The sequence below is a fragment of the Prionailurus bengalensis genome, chromosome C2, assembly GCF_016509475.1.
Source record: "Prionailurus bengalensis isolate Pbe53 chromosome C2, Fcat_Pben_1.1_paternal_pri, whole genome shotgun sequence".
NCBI classification, from domain to species: domain Eukaryota; kingdom Metazoa; phylum Chordata; class Mammalia; order Carnivora; family Felidae; genus Prionailurus; species Prionailurus bengalensis.
The window spans coordinates 6,470,360-6,492,994 of record NC_057350.1 but is presented as its reverse complement, the minus strand read 5'-3'; the positions used below and the strand labels follow the sequence as shown (position 1 = coordinate 6,492,994).

At 39.8% G+C, this 22,635-nt stretch overlaps 1 protein-coding gene across 1 annotated transcript in view; it reads right to left on the bottom strand.

Moving 5' to 3' along the window:
• The window catches only part of BRWD1 (bromodomain and WD repeat domain containing 1), a 126,570-nt gene that overhangs the window by 22,575 nt on the left and 81,360 nt on the right, over nucleotides 1–22,635 (bottom strand). The window contains exons 22-36 of the mRNA XM_043593587.1: nucleotides 21,271–21,365; nucleotides 18,861–19,050; nucleotides 17,087–17,212; nucleotides 16,885–16,992; nucleotides 14,568–14,692; nucleotides 13,855–13,937; nucleotides 10,389–10,500; nucleotides 9,744–9,805; nucleotides 8,856–9,011; nucleotides 8,279–8,399; nucleotides 6,697–6,822; nucleotides 5,456–5,528; nucleotides 3,727–3,768; nucleotides 1,204–1,350; nucleotides 426–578 (exon numbers count right to left, since the gene is read on the bottom strand). Of these exons, the coding sequence (XP_043449522.1) occupies nucleotides 426–578; nucleotides 1,204–1,350; nucleotides 3,727–3,768; nucleotides 5,456–5,528; nucleotides 6,697–6,822; nucleotides 8,279–8,399; nucleotides 8,856–9,011; nucleotides 9,744–9,805; nucleotides 10,389–10,500; nucleotides 13,855–13,937; nucleotides 14,568–14,692; nucleotides 16,885–16,992; nucleotides 17,087–17,212; nucleotides 18,861–19,050; nucleotides 21,271–21,365 (1,719 nt within the window). The remainder of the gene's footprint in view (nucleotides 1–425; nucleotides 579–1,203; nucleotides 1,351–3,726; nucleotides 3,769–5,455; nucleotides 5,529–6,696; nucleotides 6,823–8,278; nucleotides 8,400–8,855; nucleotides 9,012–9,743; nucleotides 9,806–10,388; nucleotides 10,501–13,854; nucleotides 13,938–14,567; nucleotides 14,693–16,884; nucleotides 16,993–17,086; nucleotides 17,213–18,860; nucleotides 19,051–21,270; nucleotides 21,366–22,635) is intronic.

Genomic DNA, 22,635 nt, shown 5'->3' with positions numbered 1-22,635 from the left:
TAATCAGATGGCTCATGTATCTCCTCTTTGGGTTGGAAATATTACTATGCTCTCAGGAGTCTTACCCCCACTTCCGATTTTCCTTTTCTTACTTTTAATTATCTTCCAGAATCTATCATTAAATTTCAAATCCACTCTTCAAGATTCCTACATGTATAAAAACAGATTTTTCCCATCCTATGTATCAAGTTCAAATTTGTTCATTTCTCATTGGTGGCCTCATTGCCTCCAATTCCCATTTGTTTCCACGACATTAGGAAAGGTAAGCATTAACTGTGGTGAGGGGAGAGAGACAGAGCTCTAGCCTTACCAGTGTTCTCGGCCTCCTCACTCATCCTTAATGTTCCAACACGTACCAGCAAATGGAAAATGATCATCAACACAGACCACGCACTTTTTTCATTGAGAAACACTTTTAAAATTACCTTTGATCTTTTGTTTGGTGTATATGCTTTTGCATTGCTAAATATCAACCGGATGTCTTTGCAGAATTCCAAAGGGCTGTCATAATTTCCTGCTTCTAAAGTTTCCCTTACTGTTCCAAAATCCATTGGAGTATCTATAATATCTCGGTAGTCCTAGGTTTTAAAAACAAGAATTAGTTCAAAGATTTGATTCCTACTTTTAGAAATGTTACGAGCATCAGATCTCCAAAACATTCAAAATGAGAGAAAAGAAAAAGGTTAGAAGGACCTTAAGAATCATCAGTAATTTTTAAAAAAGAGGCTCAGACATACAGAAAAAATAAGAAATATACCAAAATGATATATCTGGTAGGATATTAAATGGTTTTCATTTTCTTCTTTATACTCTTAATGTAATTTCTAAGCTTTTACAGTAAATCTGTGCTTTGTAATCTTTTTTTTAAAGGTCATTTTCCATTCTCATATTTGGGGAATGAATACAGAGCTTTTATCCAATTTATAGTTTTCCTGGGGCTGAGCCTACTAAGAAAACAGACAAACATGTAGGATCCTCCCATTAAGATGTAGCAGTGATTAAGCCTTAGCTAAAGTTACGAGGGGTCTAGAAAAGTCAAGAAAAACTGTGTAATACAAATCTTCCACAGCTGCCTTAGTGGTGAGAGACAAAGTTAACATGAAGCTCAGACATCTTACTCGTTAAAGTTTAATTTAAACACCTCCACCCCAATCTCTATACAAAACGAGAAGGCCCAAACATTCAAACAATGGCAAAACTTACTGGATATTCAACCAAATCAACAGGTTGTCTAAATGGTTCAGAATCTTCACACTGAAAAATTAAGTTCACCAGTTCCTTACACTGTTTCTTCCAGTTATTTTCAACATAGTTGGTGGCTTTGATGCTCGTTTTTTTCCAATCACGGACCTAAAAATACATTCACAATATTATAAGCTTTTTCAGTCTTGGAAATGTCACACTGCGGTCTGGTATAGTACGGTGGTAAAAATGCACATGAGCTGTGGCCTTGTGTGCTATAACAATGTGGCTACTTTTATTTTCTATCTACTTAGAAGAAATCCACTTTTCTGTAAAGGTCAGTAACGTCACATCCATTACTCTGAAAGCATTTTTCATTCTACCACTTATCTCCCAAGTTTAGAACACGTTTTCACAGAAAGTGAAGACTCACATTAGACGAAGTGGTAGGCTAAGGAATGGCCCCAAAGATACCTGCATCCTAATTTAAGAACTTATGGCTGTCACTATCCATGGCAGATCTGACCACCGGTTTGAATCCTGAGATGGGAAGACTGTCCTGGATTATCAAGATGGGCCCAATGTGATCACAAAGGTGATTTAAAAAAAAATTTTTTTTTAAGTTTATTTGAGAGACAGAGACAGGACAAGAAGGGAAGGGGCAGAGAGAGAGGGAGAGAGAGAAGCCCAAGCAGGCTCCGCACTGTCAGCACAGAGCCCAATGTGGGGCTCAAACCCATGAAGCCACAAGAACATGACCTAAGCCGAAACCAAGAGTCAGACGCTTAAACTGACTGAACCACCCAGGCGCCCCACAAAGGTCCTTTTGAAAGTCAGAGACTTCGAGACTTCAAGCTGCTGGCTTGAAGATAAAAGATGAGGGGACAAGAGCCTCTAGAAGCTAAAAAATAACAAGGAGAAGGATTCTACCCTAGGGCTTCCAGAAAGGAACACAGCTATGCCACCACCCTGATTTTAGCTCCATTGAGACCCATGTCTGACTTCTAATCTACAGACCTAGAAGACCTTATTATTATTATTTTTTTTTATTGTTTAAGCCACTAGATTTGTGATTTGCTATGGCGGCCACAGCAAACAAATGCTATACAGATACTAAACACCTGGGATTTTGTTTAAAAATGAAATTATTTTCCCCCCAAAATAAGAAATTATACGAAAATGACAATCAGATGACAATTCTTCAAGTGTGACTTCTCAGTGTTATTTGGGGCAAGCATATTAGGAAAATTAGTATGATAAAAAGCTTAAATTTAAGCAGTATTTGGACAAAATTTAAAATGTTAAGCATTTTAGGGGCGCCTGGCTGGCTCACTCAGTTGACAGTCTGACTTCGGCTCAGGTTGTGACCTTACAGTTCATGAGTTTGAACCTGACATTGGACTCTGCTGGCAGCACAGCTTCAGCTCCTCTGTCTCCCTTTCTCGCTGCCCCTCCCCTGCTCATGCTCTCTCTCAAAAATAAACATTAAAAAAACCTTAAAAATAAAATGTTAAGCATTTTTAAATTAATAACCTTTCCTTAGGGGTGCCTCAGTGACTCAGTCTGTTTAAATGTCCGATTCTTGGTTTTGGCTCAAGTCATGATCTCACGGTTTGTGGGTTCGAAGCCCCATGTCATGCTCTGCGTTGACAGTGCGGAGCCTGCTTGGGAGTGTCTTTCTTTCTCTCTCTCTCTGCCCCTCCCCCACTTACACTGTCTCTGTCTCTCAAAATAAACATTTAAAAAAATTTAATAACCTTTCCTTTAATTAATATATTACATTATAACCACAAGAGCTGCTGGTGACGCCACAATTCAAACTTAGTATCTAAAACTTACAACCAAACCCAGTATCTAAAATCTCATTATATCCATACGTCATTCTCCTTAACTCCATCTTCCCAACAGGTGTCATTTAAAAAAAAGGGTTATTCACCAAACCCTAGTGAACATTCCCCTACAAGGGCTCCTCCTCTACCAGCCTTCCCACTGCATACAAGCACAATCCCTGACGAGGCTCCGCCTTACACTCTAGTTCTTGCAACAGGTTCCTCACTTCCTTTAGTACCGATTCTGTTACCCTTCAAAATCTCTGCATCTATTATGGTGGTGAAATTGAGTCTCTCCTTTAAATTTAAATGAAATCCTTGGTTTTCAAGATCACCATCATCCACTCCCAACGTCACAGCCAGACACAGCCCCCTTGCTCACCCCAACACTCAGTCCCTACACTGGGCAGGCCAGTGCTCTACCACTAGCCTAGTGGCATGCTACATGTGCCTACTTCGTGACATGGGTCCCAAATGCTCCTTATTTTGTGCACGTCCTCTTTCTCCTCCAGCTCATTCTGAAAACAAAGTTCAAGTCCCAACTCTTCCACTAAACCTTCCCTGACTACCCGCCTCTCAGTGATTTTCCATTTCTTTTAACAAATGCTCAATACCCATTTCAAGGTAACTTGTCAGAGTAACACCTGAAATCTGAGGCTGCTTTCAAAATACAGAATAAGCAAACAACAAAGGTCAGTCGAACAGATTAACTTACTCTCCTTCTTCCAGAAGATGTTTTAGGAAGATCACTATCATCCTACGAACAAAAATCAGAGCACCGTAAGTGTTAATATTCTCATCCGAAACGTAATAACCTAAAAGCATATCAAACACATTAGGTCTTACAAGGATTTTAACTTGTTCACAAAAATCTCAAAAGGCAGACCCTATCAGGTCTTTGTGGCACCCAGACTCCCATAAACCAACCATTCTTAATAACCCTCTACACTCCCTAGGAAAACTAATTCCTATAGATAGCTATAAAAAGGTGCTTTGTGCAGGACCTAAATAGGACATGCATCAGCAACTTCCAATGTGTGTTTCATCTCTATCCATAAAACCCAAGAAACCATTTCCTACTGTTCTGAATTTCATACTCCACACATTTTCTTATTCCCTAAATCAAATATTTGCATGGGGCGCCTGGGTGGCGCAGTCGGTTAAGCGTCCGACTTCAGCCAGGTCACGATCTCACGGTCCGTGAGTTCGAGCCCCGCGTCGGGCTCTGGGCTGATGGCTCAGAGCCTGGAGCCTATTTCCGATTCTGTGTCTCCCTCTCTCTCTGCCCCTCCCCCGTTCATGCTCTGTCTCTCTCTGTCCCAAAAATAAAATAAAACGTTGAAAAACAAAATATTTGCATGGCCATTTTTATTCCGATAGAAATTACCAAGAGAATAAGTGAAATTACCCAGCATCACTGATATTTGCCTTGAACTTTGATACCACCTTGAGTGAAGAACTTGTGGGTACCGTGAGCATGGTCAAGTTCGTTAATTTGTAATTACAATTAAATCCAACTCTTAGAAATTGCAAAAGTAGAGGACACATTCCTCAGCTATGTTATTCACGCAGACATATGCTATTTATTTGGTATCAATTATTGGTTAAAACAAACTGAATATCTGGATAATTAAAAATATATTTTTATCAAACGGGAACCCTCTTGCACTGTTGGTGGGAATGCAAACTGGTGCAGCCACTCTGGAAAACGGTGTGGAGGTTCCTCAAAAAATTAAAAATAGACCTACCCTATGACCCAGCAGTAGCACTGCTAGAAATGTACCCAAGGGATACAGGAGGGCTGATGCATAGGGGCACTTGGACCCCAAGGTTTATAGCAGCACTCTCAACAATAGCCAAATTATGGAAAGAGCCTAAATGTCCATCAACTGATGAATGGATAAAGAAATTGTGGTTTATATACACAATGGAGTACTACAGGGCAATGAGAAAGAATGAAATATGGCCCTTTGTAGCAACATGGATGGAACTGGAGAGTGTGATGCTAAGTGAAATAAGCCATACAGAGAAAGACAGATACCATATGTTTTCACTCTTATGTGGATCCTGAGAAACTTAACAGAAACCCATGGGGGAGGGGAAGGAAAAAAAAAAAAAAAAAAAGAGGTTAGAGTGGGAGAGAGCCAAAGCATAAGAGACTCTTAAAAACTGAGAACTGAGGGTTGATTGGGGGGGGGGGGGGGGGGGGAGGTGATGGGTATCGAGGAGGGCACCTTTTGGGATGAGCACTGGGTGTTGTATGGAAACCAATTTGACAATAAATTTCATATATTGAAAAAAACAAAAAATATATATATTTTTATCAAAAGTTTCATAGTTCATTGGAATATAGCAAGAATTGTTATTTTTCTACTTCGCTCAATATTTTTAAATCACCATTTGAAACGAACAGAAATCATTATAAAATTGACAAACTTCATTACCAAATCCTCGGCATTTTGCTCATCATTTTCGGAAGTGTTAGAAAGTTCTGAGATATGTGTACAGTCTTGATTCCTAAAAAGCAATTTTTCACATGTTTAAGAGTATGCAGTTGTCGTGTCTGATGTCAAAGATTCAAACTACAGGTTAAGATATAAACAGTTCCCCAATTATGCATACCTAATTTCAAGCAAAGGAATATCCAGTTTTTTAATCTACCCTCTGCGGAAACAACTGACCATCTTAGAATATGGAAAGTAAGTTTTTGTTTCCCCAGCTAAGTATGTATAAAAATTAAGCTGGCAATCCAGAAATAATCCAATTATGGCCTCAACTGGATGAATGTGAAGATGAGTGTTCCTACACATCACTAGGCATATTCGTACAGTAAGTACCAGGAACATGGATTGACTCGAGACAATATAGAGGGGAGAAGCAGAAATTAAAGCAAATTAGATCTTAACTTCCCTGTACACACAGAAGAAAGAATGCTGAAGTAGGACTATCTAGGCATGAAGAAGATGAAAATGGGTATGTGATTTTCCTGAAGTAGAAAAAAATCAAAGTCCTGGGGAAGAGGAAACAAGTCCAGGTCATCCAGGCAAGAAGTGGATTCAACCCAGCAAAGCAAGATAGGCCAGAACCAGTTACTTCCCAGTTTGTAGCCACATAGTAAAAATGATGGCACAGTTTATAAATTATCTTCTCTAATACATAATCCTTTCAAACAATTTTTATGGCTATGGCATTAAGATCACACAGCACAATTCATTAATTTCAACGGAAACAGGCTGAGCAATTTGTCCAAAGTGACAGACAACGTTCATCAGGACAGATGATGTTAAAACTCAGATCCCACTTTCCATCCTCCTCCTAAATGATCTCCCAATGCAAGCAAGCGTGTGCAGCCATTAGTGTTAACACCAAGGGTAATTTCTTCATGTTTCATGAGGACACCACAGTCATGAAAAATGACTAAGGGAAACCCGGTGAGGGGTATACATAGGGCAACTTCTGTAGTATAAAATTATTTCAATTTTAAAAAGCAGAAAACATTGGATTGTTCTATTTTTCATGCCTTTACTAAAAGTAATAATCACAATAAATATGTACAGAAATGTTATTTAACATAGCATATTAATAAAAGGGTGTAATTCAGAGAGCAAAAATTAAGAACTAGATGGCTGCAAGAGGTATAGCTATGCAAAGCCACTTTCCACATCTATAATAGGAGATAACTTACTTGATAAATTTTAAAAGTTGGTCAGTTATCTTCTTAGCTGATCTTGCAATTACACTTTCAGGCTCATTAAATGTCCTGGCATTATGTTCTATGTATCTGACTTCCCAAACTAATGCAGATAGCCTCCTTCAAAACAAAAAAGCAGGCAATTTAGAGCTCAGAAAACAAAAACACAGAAACCAGGTTGTTAAAAAAAAAAAAATTCCCAGCACGTTAAGCCAGCATGTATTAATATATTAAATCCTAAGTGCAGTTACAATGAATAACCTTCTAATGCTCTCAACCTGATCATAACCATAAGCAATTATACTGGAAGCTAAACCACAGAGAATACAATTAAAGACCAAAAATCTTAACAGTTCACTTCATCACATCCAGAGCAACCTGGAGCAACCCTCCCTTGCACAGTGTCTACAGGCACAACGGAAGCTACTGAGACTCAAAGAAGAAAAGGTGTTAAATATCATCAATCCTAAGAGAGTAACCTGGTAAAGTGGTTTCTGAACAAATGCACATTCCCATGTCTGGCTACAGAGATAAAGTACACCATCAATGTAAGAAGTCAGTTTTTTGAAATGGTAATTTCTCAAAGTAGATGAATTGTAACAAATAAAATACTATCAATTACTTAAAATTTAAAAAAATCACTGAGAATCAGGGCACGTGGGTAGCTCAGTCGGTAAAGCGTCCGACTTCCGCTCAGGGCATGATCTCACAGTTCATGAGTTCGAGCCCATCGGGCTCTGTGCTGACAGCTCGGAGCCTGGAGCCTGCGTCTCCCTGGATTCTATGTCTCCTTCTCTCTCAGCCCCTTCCCCACAAGCTCTCTGTCTCTCTCTCTGTCTCTCTCTCTCTCTCTCTCTCTCACTCAGAAATAAATACGCAATAAATAAATAAATAAGTAAATAAATTTTTTTTAAAAAATTTAAAAATCACTGAGAATAGGAAATTTTATAGTTATCAGTGCTCTAGAAGCCAAAGATAAAAAGCTGATGACTCTGGGGAATCAATCTTTCAAAGGCCAATTTTTAAAATTCAACTTTATTTTTAAAATCAAGCTGCTAAATAGGAATAACATGCAAATAAATGATGTCTAACTACTTAACATAATTTGTAACAAGCACGTGGAATTTTTTTAATTTTATTTTTATTTTTTTTAATTTTTTTTAACGTTTATTTTTGAGACCGAGAGAGACAGAGCATGAACGGGGGAGGGGCTGAGAGAGGGGGAGACACAGAATCTGAAGTAGGCTCCAGGCTCTGAGCCATCAGCCCAGAGCCTGACGCGGGGCTCGAACTCACGGACTGCGAGATCGTGACCTGAGCTGAAATCGGACGCTTAACCGACTGAGCCACCCAGGCGCCCCACGTGGAATTTTTTTTAATCCGACACCTCTCCAACATCGAACAGTGTCTTACCACAGAAGACCACAAGATCACTATAATGAAAGAGAGTGAAACAGAAAATAGCGTGCATCAGCCCCCACTCCACCACTGTCACGATCAACCACCACTTCCATTCACTCCACTCAGGATGACCAAACACCTTTTCAAACTATTGTGAAAGGAGTTTTCTACTAACCTGTAGAATCGATTAACGAGCCTCATTCGAATCGTGTAGAGGTCGGTTGGATAAGCTACTACGGTGCAATACTTCGGGTACGTACAGAGATCAACTGGCCCTGCGAAAGCCGCTGCTATGTCTGTGAAGGCAGACACAAAACATTTTCATCGATAAATTCATTACCCACAGGAGATTATTTCTCTGCAAATTCCTCAAAAATAGAGCCACGTTTAACAATGCAGGCCCAAACAAAAAGGAGCAAGTAGAAACTGTAGTGAAGAATGCCACCAAAGTTTGCTGCGCTTTTAAAATACTTTTGTGGAGGGGCGCCTGGGTGGCTCGGTCGATTGAGTGGCTGACTTCGGCTCAGGTCGTGATCTCATGGTCCCTGGGTTCGAGACCCACGTCAGGCTCTGTGCTGACCACTCAGAGCCTGGAGACTGGAGCCTGCTTCGGATTCTATGTCTCCCTCTCTCTCTGCTCCTCCCCCACTCCTACTCTCTGTCTCTCAAAATTAAATAAACATTTAAAAAAAAAAAAATACCTTTGAGGAAAGGAAAACTTGAACATGAAACATTCCACACTAAAAACTTACCAAGATTCAAAAGTTGGTCTATACCACTAATAATTCGTTCACATTCTTCATCTCTCGATTTCTGGCCCCATTCACCATCTTGAGGTTTGTAGAGTAATTTCTCTAGCTCATCGGAAGTGACAGAAATACTAGCTCCTAACTCTTCAGGTGGGTCAACTATAAATTCCATTCCAAAGAACAAGAAAGAAAAATAATTAACCAAATATATATTATACTTAAGTTGTCAAAACTCCTAAACCAGACACTACAAAGGAAAAAGCAGTGGTTTTATAGTGGAGAAACCTGGGACACCACCTAAGTCACATGATGAAAGTTAACACCCCCAGTAATAGGACAAATGGACATCATGTGCCTCATGATATGATGCACTGAGGACCATATACCACGTCTCTAACACTAGCACCAGAAATGCAAACCCTGGATAATGAGTAAATATGAAACAAGCCCAAACGGAGAGAAATGCTACAAAATGACTAGCCAGGATTATGTAAGAAATGATAATAGGCTATTAAAATGCAGTCAGCATCAAACTTGAAGCCTAGGATAAGAATTAATCAGCCCGATTCATATTAATTCTGTGGGGGGTTAGTAAATCTCACAGTTACTGAAAACAGGTAAAATATTTTCATTATTTAAAAATGATATACCATGGGGCTCCTGGGTAACTCAGTCAGTTAAATATCTGACTCTTGATTTCGAATCAGATCATGATCTCATGGTTCGTGAGTCTGAGTTCTGCATCAGGTTCTGCGCTCACAGCGTGGAGCCTGCTTGGGATTCTCTCCCTCTCTCTGGCCCTCCCTCTCCCTCTGTCTCTCAAAAATAAATGTTTAAAAAAAATTTTTTTAAATAGTTTCTGCTAAAACTTAAAAAAAAAAAATCATATACCATTATCAGGAATTGGTTCCATGTCCCATGGGCTAAGTTTTTCAATTTCAGTATTGTCCCACCTATTAAAAAACCAAAAGTCCAGTTAGCCTCTCATAAAAACAACTTGTGGCTAATAACTAGGTATCCACAAAAGAGTAAACAAAAATAAAATGTGAAAACCTTATTGTAGCAATGAAAGTTTAAATATTAACCGTAAGATTTTTTTTTAGGAGAATACATTATGAGAAAAAGAAAGCATTAAAAATGTTCAAAGACAAAGTCAGAAGTCCTGTGTGGCTTGTACCCAGGGTAGGTGGAAAAAACTCAACAACCCTGTGAAGCCTTGAATGCCACACTTCAAAATGTGACTTTATTCCACAGCCGATGGAAAAGCAGCAACGATTTCCTTGAACAGGGGAAATGACGTAATATGTGCTCCTCAACTAGGAACTATTAGGAGGCTACAGAAATGGGACCAGGGAGGCAAGGAGAACCTGGTGAACGGGAAGCAGCCAGGGCGTGCGAGAGACACTGCATGGGGATGACAGACAGGACTCAATGACAGACTAAATCATGGTCTTTCACCTGAAACATATTATTCATAAAACCACCCACCACAATGAACGAATGTCTGTAGAGAATTCATTTCAACTGCATACAGACCTAACGATGTAGCACTGGAAATGACTATCAGGGTACTGCGGCTGATATGGCTCTTGACTTAGCACTGTTCCAAACCACCAAGCATCATCAATGATAGAACGGAACCTATCACCTATAAAAGATGACCAAGTCTGAGACACATTTTTAATTTATAAAATACCATGATACAGATAAAAAAAGAAATTACTTTTTTTATCTTAAAATCAGCCATCCTTCCCCACTTTCCAGCAATCTTCAGCAATAAATGTAAAAAGATACAATGTCACACCGAGTAATTTACTGACGGTGTATAACCATACAGTGCAATAGACTAACATGCTTCTGACTGGATTCTGTTGTTTACTGGATCCAAACATTTCCCCAAAATAGGTTCGACCACATTTTACAACATGGAACAAAGAACAAAGCTTAACAAAACTCAATAATCTTCTACAACGATGTATATGATCAAAATATACTTGCTTAATAAGTATATTAAATACCTCTGAAACATGTACTTCCTGAATAAAACATATTATAAAAGTATGACTAGAATCCATGATTATTCTAAAGCTCTCCCTATATAAATATTTCCACATAAAACAGAATTTTAATTCTTAAGACTTCACATTAAAAATCAGTTCTAGATATACCCTAGGATATGCTTACATACTTTATTACTTAAAAGAATTAGGGGCACCTGGGTGGCTCAGTCAGTTAAGCGTCCAACGTCGGCTCAGGTCATGATCTCACAGTTTGTGAGTTCAAGCCCCTCATGGGGCTCTGTGCTGACAGCTCAGAGCCTGGAGACTGCTTTGGATTCTGTGTCTCCCTCTCTCTCTGACCCTCCTCTGCTCGCTCTCTCTCTCTCTCTCTCTCTCTCTCTCTCTCAAAAATAAAATAAACATTAAAAAAAATTTTTAATAAAAAAAAGAATTAAACACCCACATATCCCTTTATCTCAGGAGGATATGTAGAAGCAGGAAGTAGATCTTAGGAGGGCTCCATCCACAAACCAAAGTAACTGTACAGAATACTCCAACTGACTCCAGTAATCGTCTGTGTACCCTACAACGGCATCCCTTCTAGAGGAACACATTGTAGGTGAGCTCGGTTTCATGTTACAAAAGGAACAGACTGCTGTCATAACCCCACCTCTTCCCTTCCATCCATTCCACCTTTCTCAAAACAAAACCAGTAACAAAAAAAGTTGCTTAGCCACCACTAACAATTCCTTGGTAGATTAGCAATTCTGCTTTCAAGGAAGGTTTGACAGAAATGGTATCCATCAAAATTAAAGCTGTATTTCACTCCTCAGAAAGAGAATATTTACGTAATAAAATACCCACAAAGAGTACTAACAAAGTATGCTTCCACGGAATTCTCTAAAACTGAAAACAACAGCAGTATCACTACTGGAGCTGCATGTTTTGAGGTTCTTAAAATATTTTTAAATTCACATAAACATGACTTTTATGTACATTTTATATTTTTCAAAGTCACTAGAAACCCAGGACGCCTGGGTGCTCAGACTCTTGATTTCAGCTCAGGTCATGATCCCAGGGCTGCGGGATCGAGCCCCACATCCGGCTCCGTGCTGAGCGTGGAACCTGCTTAAGATTCTTCCTCTATCTCTGCTCCTCTCCCACTTGCTCTCTCTCTCTCTCAAAACAAACAGATAAACTTAAAAAAAAAAAAAAGCCAGTTTTTGATACCAAGAACCAACTTTATAATACTTTCCTTCCCTATTTATCTAAAACTAGAAGAGGAACACCTGGGTGGGACGCTTGATCTCGGCTCAGGTCGTGATCCCGCAGTTTGTGAGGTGGAGCCCCGCGTTGGGCTCTGCGTGAACAGCATGAAGCCTGCTTGGGATCCTCCCTCTCCCTCTCTCTCTCTCTGCCCCTCCCCTCGCTCTCTCTCTCTCTTTCAAACATAAACTTTAAAATTTTTTTTTTTACCGTTTATTTATTTTTGAGACAGAGAGAGACAGAGCATGAATGAGGGAGGGTCAGAGAGAGGGAGACACAGAATCTGAAACAGGCTCGGGGCTCTGAGCTGTCAGGACAGCCCGACACGGGGCTCAAACTCACGGACCCCAAGATCATGACCTGAGCCAAAGTCAGACACTTAACCAACTGAGCCACCCAGGCGCCCCTCAAACATAAACTTAAAAAAAAAAAATTCAAAAACAAAACAACTAGAAGATACTTTCGGTTTAGATAAAAGTATTTTTCACTGTAAGATAACACTTTAAATTAAAAGGAGCCTTAAGAGATCACTTTTCTGAAGGTAAAACCTGGCTTTTCCTTAAGAATTAAAAAAAAACAAAACTGATTTTGCCTATTCAAGAGTAGAATAAACATGCTTAGTAAAGTTCTTCACGCAATAAAATCAGGATTAAGCAACTTCCTTTACTGACACTGCTCAAACTTCGAGAGAATCGGTCAGATTTCATGGGGGGGGGGGGGGCAAAATTGAATTAATTAAAAGATCTGGTACATTAATTTCCCAATCACAAAAATAAAACAAAGGCACTAAATTTCAAGAGGCAAGTGGGAATCCACCTCTAGAGCTCAGCTACAGAGAACGGGAGTTTAAAACAATTTCTGGATGCACGTGTGGGCGGAACAAAATGAGAGCTTCCAACTTAGACGTCATGGGTGTTGGATAAACAGAACAGATGCGAAACTTTGAAGTTCTTCAGGATTTGGCTATCGACCTTAACTCCGGCACATTCCAGATGACTGGAGTTTGGTCTTGGTTGTTTCTGTGTATGGCTAGATGTTTTTCTTCAAGAAAAATTTCCTTTAGTCCCCAAACAGTCCTGACTATTTGTGTGGGTATTACCGTTGAAAATAGTCCACTAAGAACAGCCACGTTCTCCAACAATCTTTCATTTCAAATAGGGATGACTCAGGGAATTTGTCGAAAATTTACCTATTTGTAGTACTTGTAGAAAAAAGCAGCAACAACTAGGAAAATTAATGAGGCCTTAACATCATTTACAAACGTGTACACTAGACGACAGAGCCTAAAACTTACTATTCCTAATAAGAGACCAAAACTGCTCAAAGGCGAATGAACTCTCCTAAGTGGCTGCATTATTTACAATGCAGATTAGAAGTAATTTGCATTATTTTTCAATTTCCTGATTGTTTTAGATCATAAGATAACTTTGTGAATTATACCAGTCACAGTAAAGATAGAAAAAAAATGCAGACTGTGGACATGTGAAAGGATATAAAAGTTCACCCCTAACATACAGTCAACGCATAAGAAACAATCCCCACAAGAAATGCTGCTTGGCTAACAGTCCTTATGAAGAAGCAGTAAAGCAAAAAATACTTTCCATGCACTTCTATTTCTTTCCAGAATTCACATGTTTGCATCCACCATAACAAGCAGCACCACAACAAAAAAATAGGCCAATAAACGGAGAGATCATTTTCTAATGGTGTATGAAACTCAGTAAGAACAGACTTACAAGACTGCCAATTCCTCTGTCTTGCTTCATCATAAAATTGACGCAGTACAAGAAAGTCAATGACATCCGGCATATCATGGTATCTAAACAGAAATAAAAGATTATTAAACTCCCTGAGCAGCAGGTTACAGTCTAAAGCAACAATGTCCAAAAGAAACAGGATGGGAGCTGCATTTCTAATTTTTTTCTGACTAGCCTTATTAAAAAAAGTAGAGAAACTAGTAAAATTAATTTATCCCATGTACCCTAAACACGGTTTCACCATGTTATCAATACAAAATAACGAGATACCTTACATTACTTTTTCTTCATACCAAGCCTTCAAAATCCAGTGTGTACATCACACTCCATTGAAATCGGCCACATTTCAAGAGCTCAAGAGCCACGTGTGGCTAAGGGTCACCATAATGGACAGCACACATTTAGCAAATCATTTATTCTAACATTTTCTCAAAAACAAAGACAGACACAAATTCGCCTACAGGCCAGAGTTCTCCACACATTAGTGGCATGGAAAAAGGCATAAACATGCCAATGCCTAATTGTTGCTACAGCATACTACTTTTACTCCCAGCTATGAGCACCTCAACTCCCGCCTCAGGCTGTCCATAGTGCTCCACTATTTACCCCGCAGTTATGAGGGACATGCTGATCAGCAAGAGGAAACATCTAAATTTAAACAATTCCATAAAAAAAAAAAGAGTAACACATACCTAATAGAGAAAGATTTGTCCAAAAGTTTTCCAGTTGCAGGATCTATAAATGCTAGTTTGAGGCAACAGAGCGTAGGGGGCCCAACCTCGTATCGTATTCCAACTATTTTGACCAACTCTTGATCCTTTAACAGATATTTTTTAAAGAATGCAATGTTTAAAATGGTTAAAATAAAGCAATTTCTCAAGACTATAAATCTCCACGTATTGCCACATTAAGTCAACTTATAAGTCAGGTTTCCAAGTTAACAGTGATTAAATCATTTTTGCTAAAATTAATCTTCACATCTTTTTCAGGATAGACATTTAATACTGTTTCAAACATAAGGAATATACTCACTTTAGAAAACATACCACAAAGTGTTAAGAAGGAACATAAGAGTCACTGATCAGCACAATATCTAAAGACGATTACTGTGAATAATGTGAATTTCTTTCTGGCTCTGTTCTCTTCCTAGAGATACATCATCTTGTTTTATGTGTGTCTCTGTGTAAAGACATCTCATTGAAGATGCTGTCGATTCATTTAGCACTGAACTCAAAGCCAAAAGGACTTCTCACTCATGCCTAAAGTTTATCTAACACAGGTGTTCTCTCCAGAAAGCACATCATCACCTTCTTGTACTGAGTAACACAGCAGAGCACTTTAAAGCATCACACTCGGGGGCTATGTTAAACAGTAAGTCACCAACAAAAAGCATAAAAATACTAAAGTTATTTATGTTGCATTCAATAGATCGTGAGAAGGACACTTATTTATGATGTGAGAGCTCAAACAAGAAGGTATCACCTCGCTCGACCTCAGGAGGTAACAGGCCGGTCAGGGAAATCAAATTTTTTGCCACTGTGTGTGTGTTTGCAAATGACCAGAAAGCACCCTGAGCATTGATTTGGGGTTACAAATAACACGCAGCTAGTAGGCAAAATGACAAATATGGAATCTGTGAATAATGAGGATCAACTCAGTGATAAGTGAAACAGACCTAAATAAATCAGAGCATATGGTAAGCCAAATTCAAGACGGAGAGCCACTAAGTTGAAGGAGAGTTAAGAACAGCTATCTTTGGGAGTGCCTGGGTGGCTCGGTCCCTTAAATGTCCAACTCCTACTCATGATCTCACTGTTCGTGGGATTTAGCCCCACATCGGGATCTGTGCTGACAGCAGAGAGCCTGCTTGGGCTTCTCTCTCTCTCCCTCTCTCAAAATCAATAAATAAACTTAAAGAAGAAGAAGAAGAAAAAAAATGGCTATCTTTGCTAAGATAGTTGTTTTTACCTTCTAATAATTACTAAAAGTATCAAAAACATATAAAATACAAAGAATAAAAAAAAAATCAACGGCAATGCTATTCCATACATAATCACCATTGACATTTTGATGTATTTATTCTGGTTGACTACATGTCTGCAAGTTTTTATTACCATAACCACAAACAACATTTCACATCCCATTTTTTCTCTTAGTAATAAATTATAAAAATTTAACAGTCATTCACTCAAGTATTTTAAAAGCCTCAATTACACAGTGGGCTTCATACCATAGTCAACTCTGCAAAAGGTACCATGACTTGATCCATTCAGTACTGTAGGATACATGGACTTTTTCTAATTTTTGTTTTTATAAACAGGGATATGGAATTGTCTTGCTCATAAATTCACATGCACTTCCAGTTGTTTCCTAAATCACCGCAAATAAAGTCACAGATTTTAAAACATCTGAATATTTTCCAGTTTCAATTCCAATCGCCAAGATAGCCTCTACAAAGCCCGGGCTGTTTCATATACCCTGTCCTGTCACCAATGTGAGTAACTGGTAACAAACCAAAATCTTTGCTACTTGCTAAAATGTGGGGTTTTTTTCTTTCACTGCTTAAAAAAATTTTTTTTTTTTTTATTTAACTGGTTAAGTATAGGGGAGCTAAAGCTTTTCCAACAGACTAGTCTATTGTGCACGCGGTTCAACTTCTTTTCCAATTTGTATTTCCTCTTTTGAAAAGCTGCCACTTCTTTTGAATATATGTCCCAGATACACACATTTTAACATTAATGATATATACTACCAAGCTGCCTTCCTGAGTGACGAACACACTTATAATTTTATACACCAATCAGCAATACATGAAGACCATCCACTGACAAACATGTCTTTCTGCTGGATCCCAAGGCTTAGGAAGGTAACAGCAGAAATGTTTTTAAGTAGGCAGTCAAAAAGACAGTAATGAAATATACCTCCAGAAGGTTTATTTTTAATGGATTTATAAATAATTTAACTATACAGTGCTAGATGTTTAATGGCTTAATAATATGATCATCTTACCCTAAGATCCATTTTTCTCCATGGCTCCTTATTAGGGTTCAGTTCATAAATGTTATTTCTTCTGACAGCCTCAATATAAGCTTCGTGACCCTGTCGAAAATAGATTACCTACAAAAGTATACATTTAAAAATAAATTAAAACCTAAGGGTAAAATACTATCTTGTGGTCCATATTCCCATTTCTAAATTTTACTACTCTCACCTCATCACCCATCTGAGGAACAAAAGGAGACTTTCGAAGTGTGGTGTCCGTTATCCACACGGGAGGGTGAAATTCATATAAATGTTCCATATTTGCAAGCTCCACCGGAGTCATCCTCCGCAAGCTCTGCCAAGGGGATGAGAACAAAGTCCAGTACAACAGAAAGGGCATGAGGGCGTGGTTTGATTGACAAACAAAAGAAACTTCACCAAGTGAGAAATGCTATGTCAAATGAGAATGGGCACGTCGCCTAATGATCAGTTTTTAAACGGCATATGTATTTGGTTCCTTCACACACACGGGAGCGTGTACATTGTGGGCCACTGGTGAAAGCAGTGCAGGTTCCCCCGGCACTCATCTAGCCTCTCCCGGATTTCTAATAGACTCTTCATACCACTTGACATCCTATGGAAGGGGGCTCCTTTCCAACCTAAATCCTCTTCGACAGCCAGCCTGCTCTGCCGAGAGACCATTCTGAATTTCACCGTCGACTACTCATCACAGGGAGACTCCTCTTGATTTGAGGTTTTAAGACAGGTGACTTTAAAATGTGCCAACAAACTCTTTGATCCTCCTCATCTCTTCCATAGGTGCAGCCCACAACCGCTCCACTCAAACAGAGTAAGAGAGAAGTGACAAGAGGCTTCTAAGACAAAGCTGTCACAGGCATTAAGGCTTACCCCTGCTGACACCTCTGGATCACCTAACCTAGGGAATGTGGGCCACCATGTCATACAGATGCCGAAGCAGCTCTTTAGAGGGGCCCATGTGGTGAGTAGCTGGGTCTACAGCCAACTCCCCAACTGAATAGGGTTCAAAGAAGATCAGGCAGCTCCAGTTATACGTTCAGACAGCTGTAGCTCCAACCAGTGTGATAACTGTGACCTTGGGAACCAAAACTCACCTAGCTTTTCAGCCCCCAGATTCTTGACCCACCAAACAGGAATACATGTCTGTTGCTGTAAGGAGCTAAGATTCAGGATGGTCTGTGACACAGCAATACGTGAGGAATACAAAGACGTGGCATCTTTAAATAATGACTGTTACTGGGGCGCCTGGGTGGCGCCGTCGGTTAAGCGTCCGACTTCAGCCAGGTCACGATCTCGCGGTCCGTGAGTTCGAGCCCCGCGTCAGGCTCTGGGCTGATGGCTCAGAGCCTGGAGCCTGTTTCCGATTCTGTGTCTCCCTCTCTCTCTGCCCCTCCCCCGTTCATGCTCTGTCTCTCTCTGTCCCAAAAATAAATAAAAAACGTTGAAAAAAAAATTAAAAAAAAAAAAAAAATAATGACTGTTACTTGCACGACATGAACACTGAACATATGATAAGAAATAGGAACATCACAAGTACTCCTGCTTGTGAACGTGCCAAATGAAAGAGAACATGGCAGATGTAACTGGGAAACAAGGCAATGACAGAGGAAACAAGAAGAAAGTGCCCTAAAATGCCCTGAAGTATAGTTCTGGTGTTGAAATTAACAGGAGAAAATAAAGAGTTGTGGGATTCTGAGCACAATAGAGCTCCCTCCCCCTTACCGTGTCAGACTGAGGAAGGAGCCGGTGCCACCGCCAATTTGGGGCAGATTCGATAGAGAAGCCTCCAGAAGAAAGTGGCTTTTCCAAATACAAATTTGCATTTTACATTTGAGTCTTGAAGACTTAACAGTGTCAATAGTATATAAAATCTCCAATCTCCCTAAGACTTTTAATTTCTAAATATGGACAGAAACACTTGATAGAAAGCGTAAATAGATGTTTTAAAGATATACTTCTCTTACCTCTTTTTTAGGCTTATTTTCTTTCTTTCTCTTTCGTCTCCTTTTTGGAGGAGATAAATTCTCAGTAGACATTTCATCCTCTGAACTACTGCAAAAGCGGGTAACTCGTCGACGTGATGACGTTCGTAAAGGAGGCTGCAAATTGATGCCTGCATCAGCTGTCCAGTCAGAGTATCTAGATGACGAGTCACTAGGAAAGAAAAGCAGTATGTGTTGTAGGGAACCAGAATCTAAGCCCTAATGGCAATTTAATCACATAACCTTAAGAGATGAAGAGGAGGGAAGGAAGGATCCTGGGAAGATTCAACTTGAACAATCTGCCTTCACCATCAGCAAATACTGAAATGACCAGAGATCATGAGGAAGAGACAGAGACACTGGAAATTAGGAAAGGATGTAAGCCTGAGGAATTTTTTGTTTTAAGTATAATATAGAGGAAACCTCATGGAAGACAACATTTAGAGCCCACCAACAATTCCCCTTTCAGAAGATGGGAATGTAATTATGGAAACAGTAGAGGTCATGCAGAACCGTAAGAGTAGGCCCCCCTCCCCCAAGTGAAAGGTGACTCGGGAATAGACTAAAATTCTAACTGGAATGAAAAACCATTAGTGAACACACTGAGAATCCCAAGGAAAGTGTAGCCACAGCAGATAGAAAGCTGGAAGTGGTCAGAGTTCCTTGCCAAGAGGGGGACTTTCCTGAACAGGACGAAAGATCCAAGAGAGGAAGTGGTCCCGGCCCAGTCCAGAGCAGCAGCAGAGTCAAACAGGAAACAAGATCTAGAAAATGAGCCCCTGCCACCACCAGCTTCAGCAAATGCAGGAAAGAAAGCAGGATAAAGGGCTCCACTGAGACCACCACTGGCCAACCACACACCTCTCAGGCTCAATAAAACACACTCACGCTCACATGCACATTTCCAAGAGCAGTTTATTTAAAAAGAGCTATTTAGAAAAATTGTAAGAGCACCTGCTTTGTACGATAAAATTCAAGAGAAGCTGAATTAAAAGACAATGATGACAGAGCTAGAAAGCAGAACAGAGGTTGCCAGGGGAGGGGCGGGAAGCGGAGAATCCCTGTTTAATGCGTACACACTCTCAATTTTGCAACGAGTTCTGGAGACTGGGTGCACAACAGTATGAATGTACTTAATGTTACTGAAATATACAGTTAAAAATGGTTAAGATGGTAAATTCTGTTATGTATATTTCATATTTCACAATTAAATTTATAAAAAAAATAGACAAGCGTTCTAAAAATCACTCCAGCCCCTCAATCATAACAGAATAAAAAAAGTCACGACAGGAAAAAGGGAGTATTGTATGGTGGTCTAGACCGGCACAGCATCCATAGGAACAGAAATAAGATTGAGTCCTATTCAGAAGGGACGCTTTTCTAGACCTGGTGATGGCTATGCTGTGAAGAGAGAAAGATGTCCAGGTTTCTGGCACGAGCATCTGCCAAGGTGAACTTGACATTTTATTTACCAAAAGGAGGAACAGATGTTAACATCTGGGTCCCATGAAATCTGGATCCCAAAACTAGAGGTCCACACATGCAATAACTGACAGTAAATAGAATGATGGTCTTACCACATACATTCTCGATACTGCTCTTTATGACTACAGCCCAAGACTACATTGTACACTGTGGGCTCAAATGTGTACAGTCCAACATACCCAAAAAACTTTCTATACACACAGCTGTTAATCCAGTTCTCTTCTTCTTTAATTTTTTTTTGTTTTTTTAAAGAGACAGAGAGAGAGCACAAGCAGGGGAGGAGAAAGGAGGAGGCGGGTACAAAGGATCCCAAGCAGGCTCTGCAAGGACGCAGTGAGCCTGACATGGGGCTTGAACTCATGAACCATGACATTGTGACCTGAGCCAGAGTCAGACACTCAACCAACTGAGCCACCCAGACGCTCCCAGTTTTCTTCTCCTTTTAATTGTACGAGAAACTCAACTGCCCTTCACAGACTGGTCCATCCAAGCCTGGGACTAGGTTGCTGAGCAGATGAAAACAATGAAAAGCAGGCACCTGGAGGGGTGCCCCAGCCTACAGAGGGGTTGCTGTGTGTGACTCCTGATCCTGGGGTCGTGAGTTCAAGCCCCACAATGGGTGTGGAGCCTACTTAAAACAAAAAAAAAATTTTTTTTCATTTATTTTTTTTAACGTTTATTTATTTTTGAGACAGATAGAGACAGAGCATGAACGGGGGAGGGACAGATAGAGAGGGAGACACAGACTTGGAAGCAGGCTCCAGGCTCTGAGCCATCAGCCCAGAGCCCAACGCGGGGCTCGAACTCACAGACTTCGAGATCGTGACCTGAGCTAAAGTAGGACGCTTAACTGACTGAGCCACCCAGGCGCCCCACAACAAAAATTTTTTAAAGCAGCAGCAAGTACCTTGAACTTTCGCTGTCACTCTGACTCCTCCTGTCACTCCTCCACTCCTCTTCTTCAGAAGAGCAAGAACCTTCACTCTGATCACAGGAAGACTCCTATGTGTCGGGGGAGAGGGGAGGATAAGATAAAAGTCCTCATCTTGAAGATTAAATAACACAAGTCAAGAAAAGCTGCATTCCATTCTTACCATTTCAGGCAATCGGGCAATGAATATAATTAGATGAACTTCAAACAAAAAGTCAGTGTCTTTATTATATTCTTTTTCTTAGCAAGGCACAGGGCGACAAAGACAGAGACTCAACACCACTGCCGCTGACACAGTGGGCCCTTCTCTGTGTGAGGCTGAGCCAAGTCCGTGTACATGTTTCCAGTGCCTGGACCTGGGTCACTGCAATAGGGGCACAGGGGCGTCTCATTCTACTTTCATTCCCTAATGGCCGATGACGCTGCGCATCTTTCCATACGATTACTTGCCATCTATGTATCTTCTCAGATGACGTGTCAGACTGTCTGATTTTTAAACTGGATTTTTTATTTTCTTATGAATGCATTTTAAGAATTCATGGTATATTTTAAATAGAAGTCCTTTATCAGATAGGAGCTCTACCAATATTTTCTCCTGGTCTGTGGCTTGCGTTCTCTCCTAACAGTATCTTTCCCAGAGCAGGTTTTAATTGATGAAATCCAGCTTGTCACGTTTTCCTTTAACAGATCATGCTTTTGGTATTCTATCTAAAAAGTCACCGCCATACCCAAGGTCACCTACATTTTATTGCATGTTATCTTCTGGAAATTTTAAGTTTTGTGTTTTCCATTAAGCTTATGATCCATTTTGAGTCAATCTGTGAAAAGTACATGTCTAGACTTTTTTTTTAACATGTGGATGTCCAGTCATTCCAATACCATTTGTTGAAAAGACTCTGCTTTATCCATTGAGCTGTCTTTTGCTTTTTTGTCAAACACTGGTTGACCATACTTGCATTGGTCTATTTCTGGGTTTCCCTATTCTATTCCATTGATCTACTGTCTATTCTTTCACCAATACCACATTGTCTTGAAAACTACAGACTTGTTACGAACTCTCAATGTCAGGTACTATCAGTCCTCCAACTACGTTCTTCAGTACCCTGTTAGCTATTCTGGACCTTTTTCCTCTCCAAATAAACTTTAGAATCACTTCACCAATATCCACAAAATTAACTTGTTGGGATCTTGATTGGAATTATGTTGAATCTACAGATCAAGTTAGGAAGAATTGACATCCTAACAAAAACACAGAACAAGAGGGACTCTCTCCTTCGTTGTTTATGGAAATGCAAACGTAACACAGCCACTTTGGATGACAGTTTGGAAGTTTCTTACAAA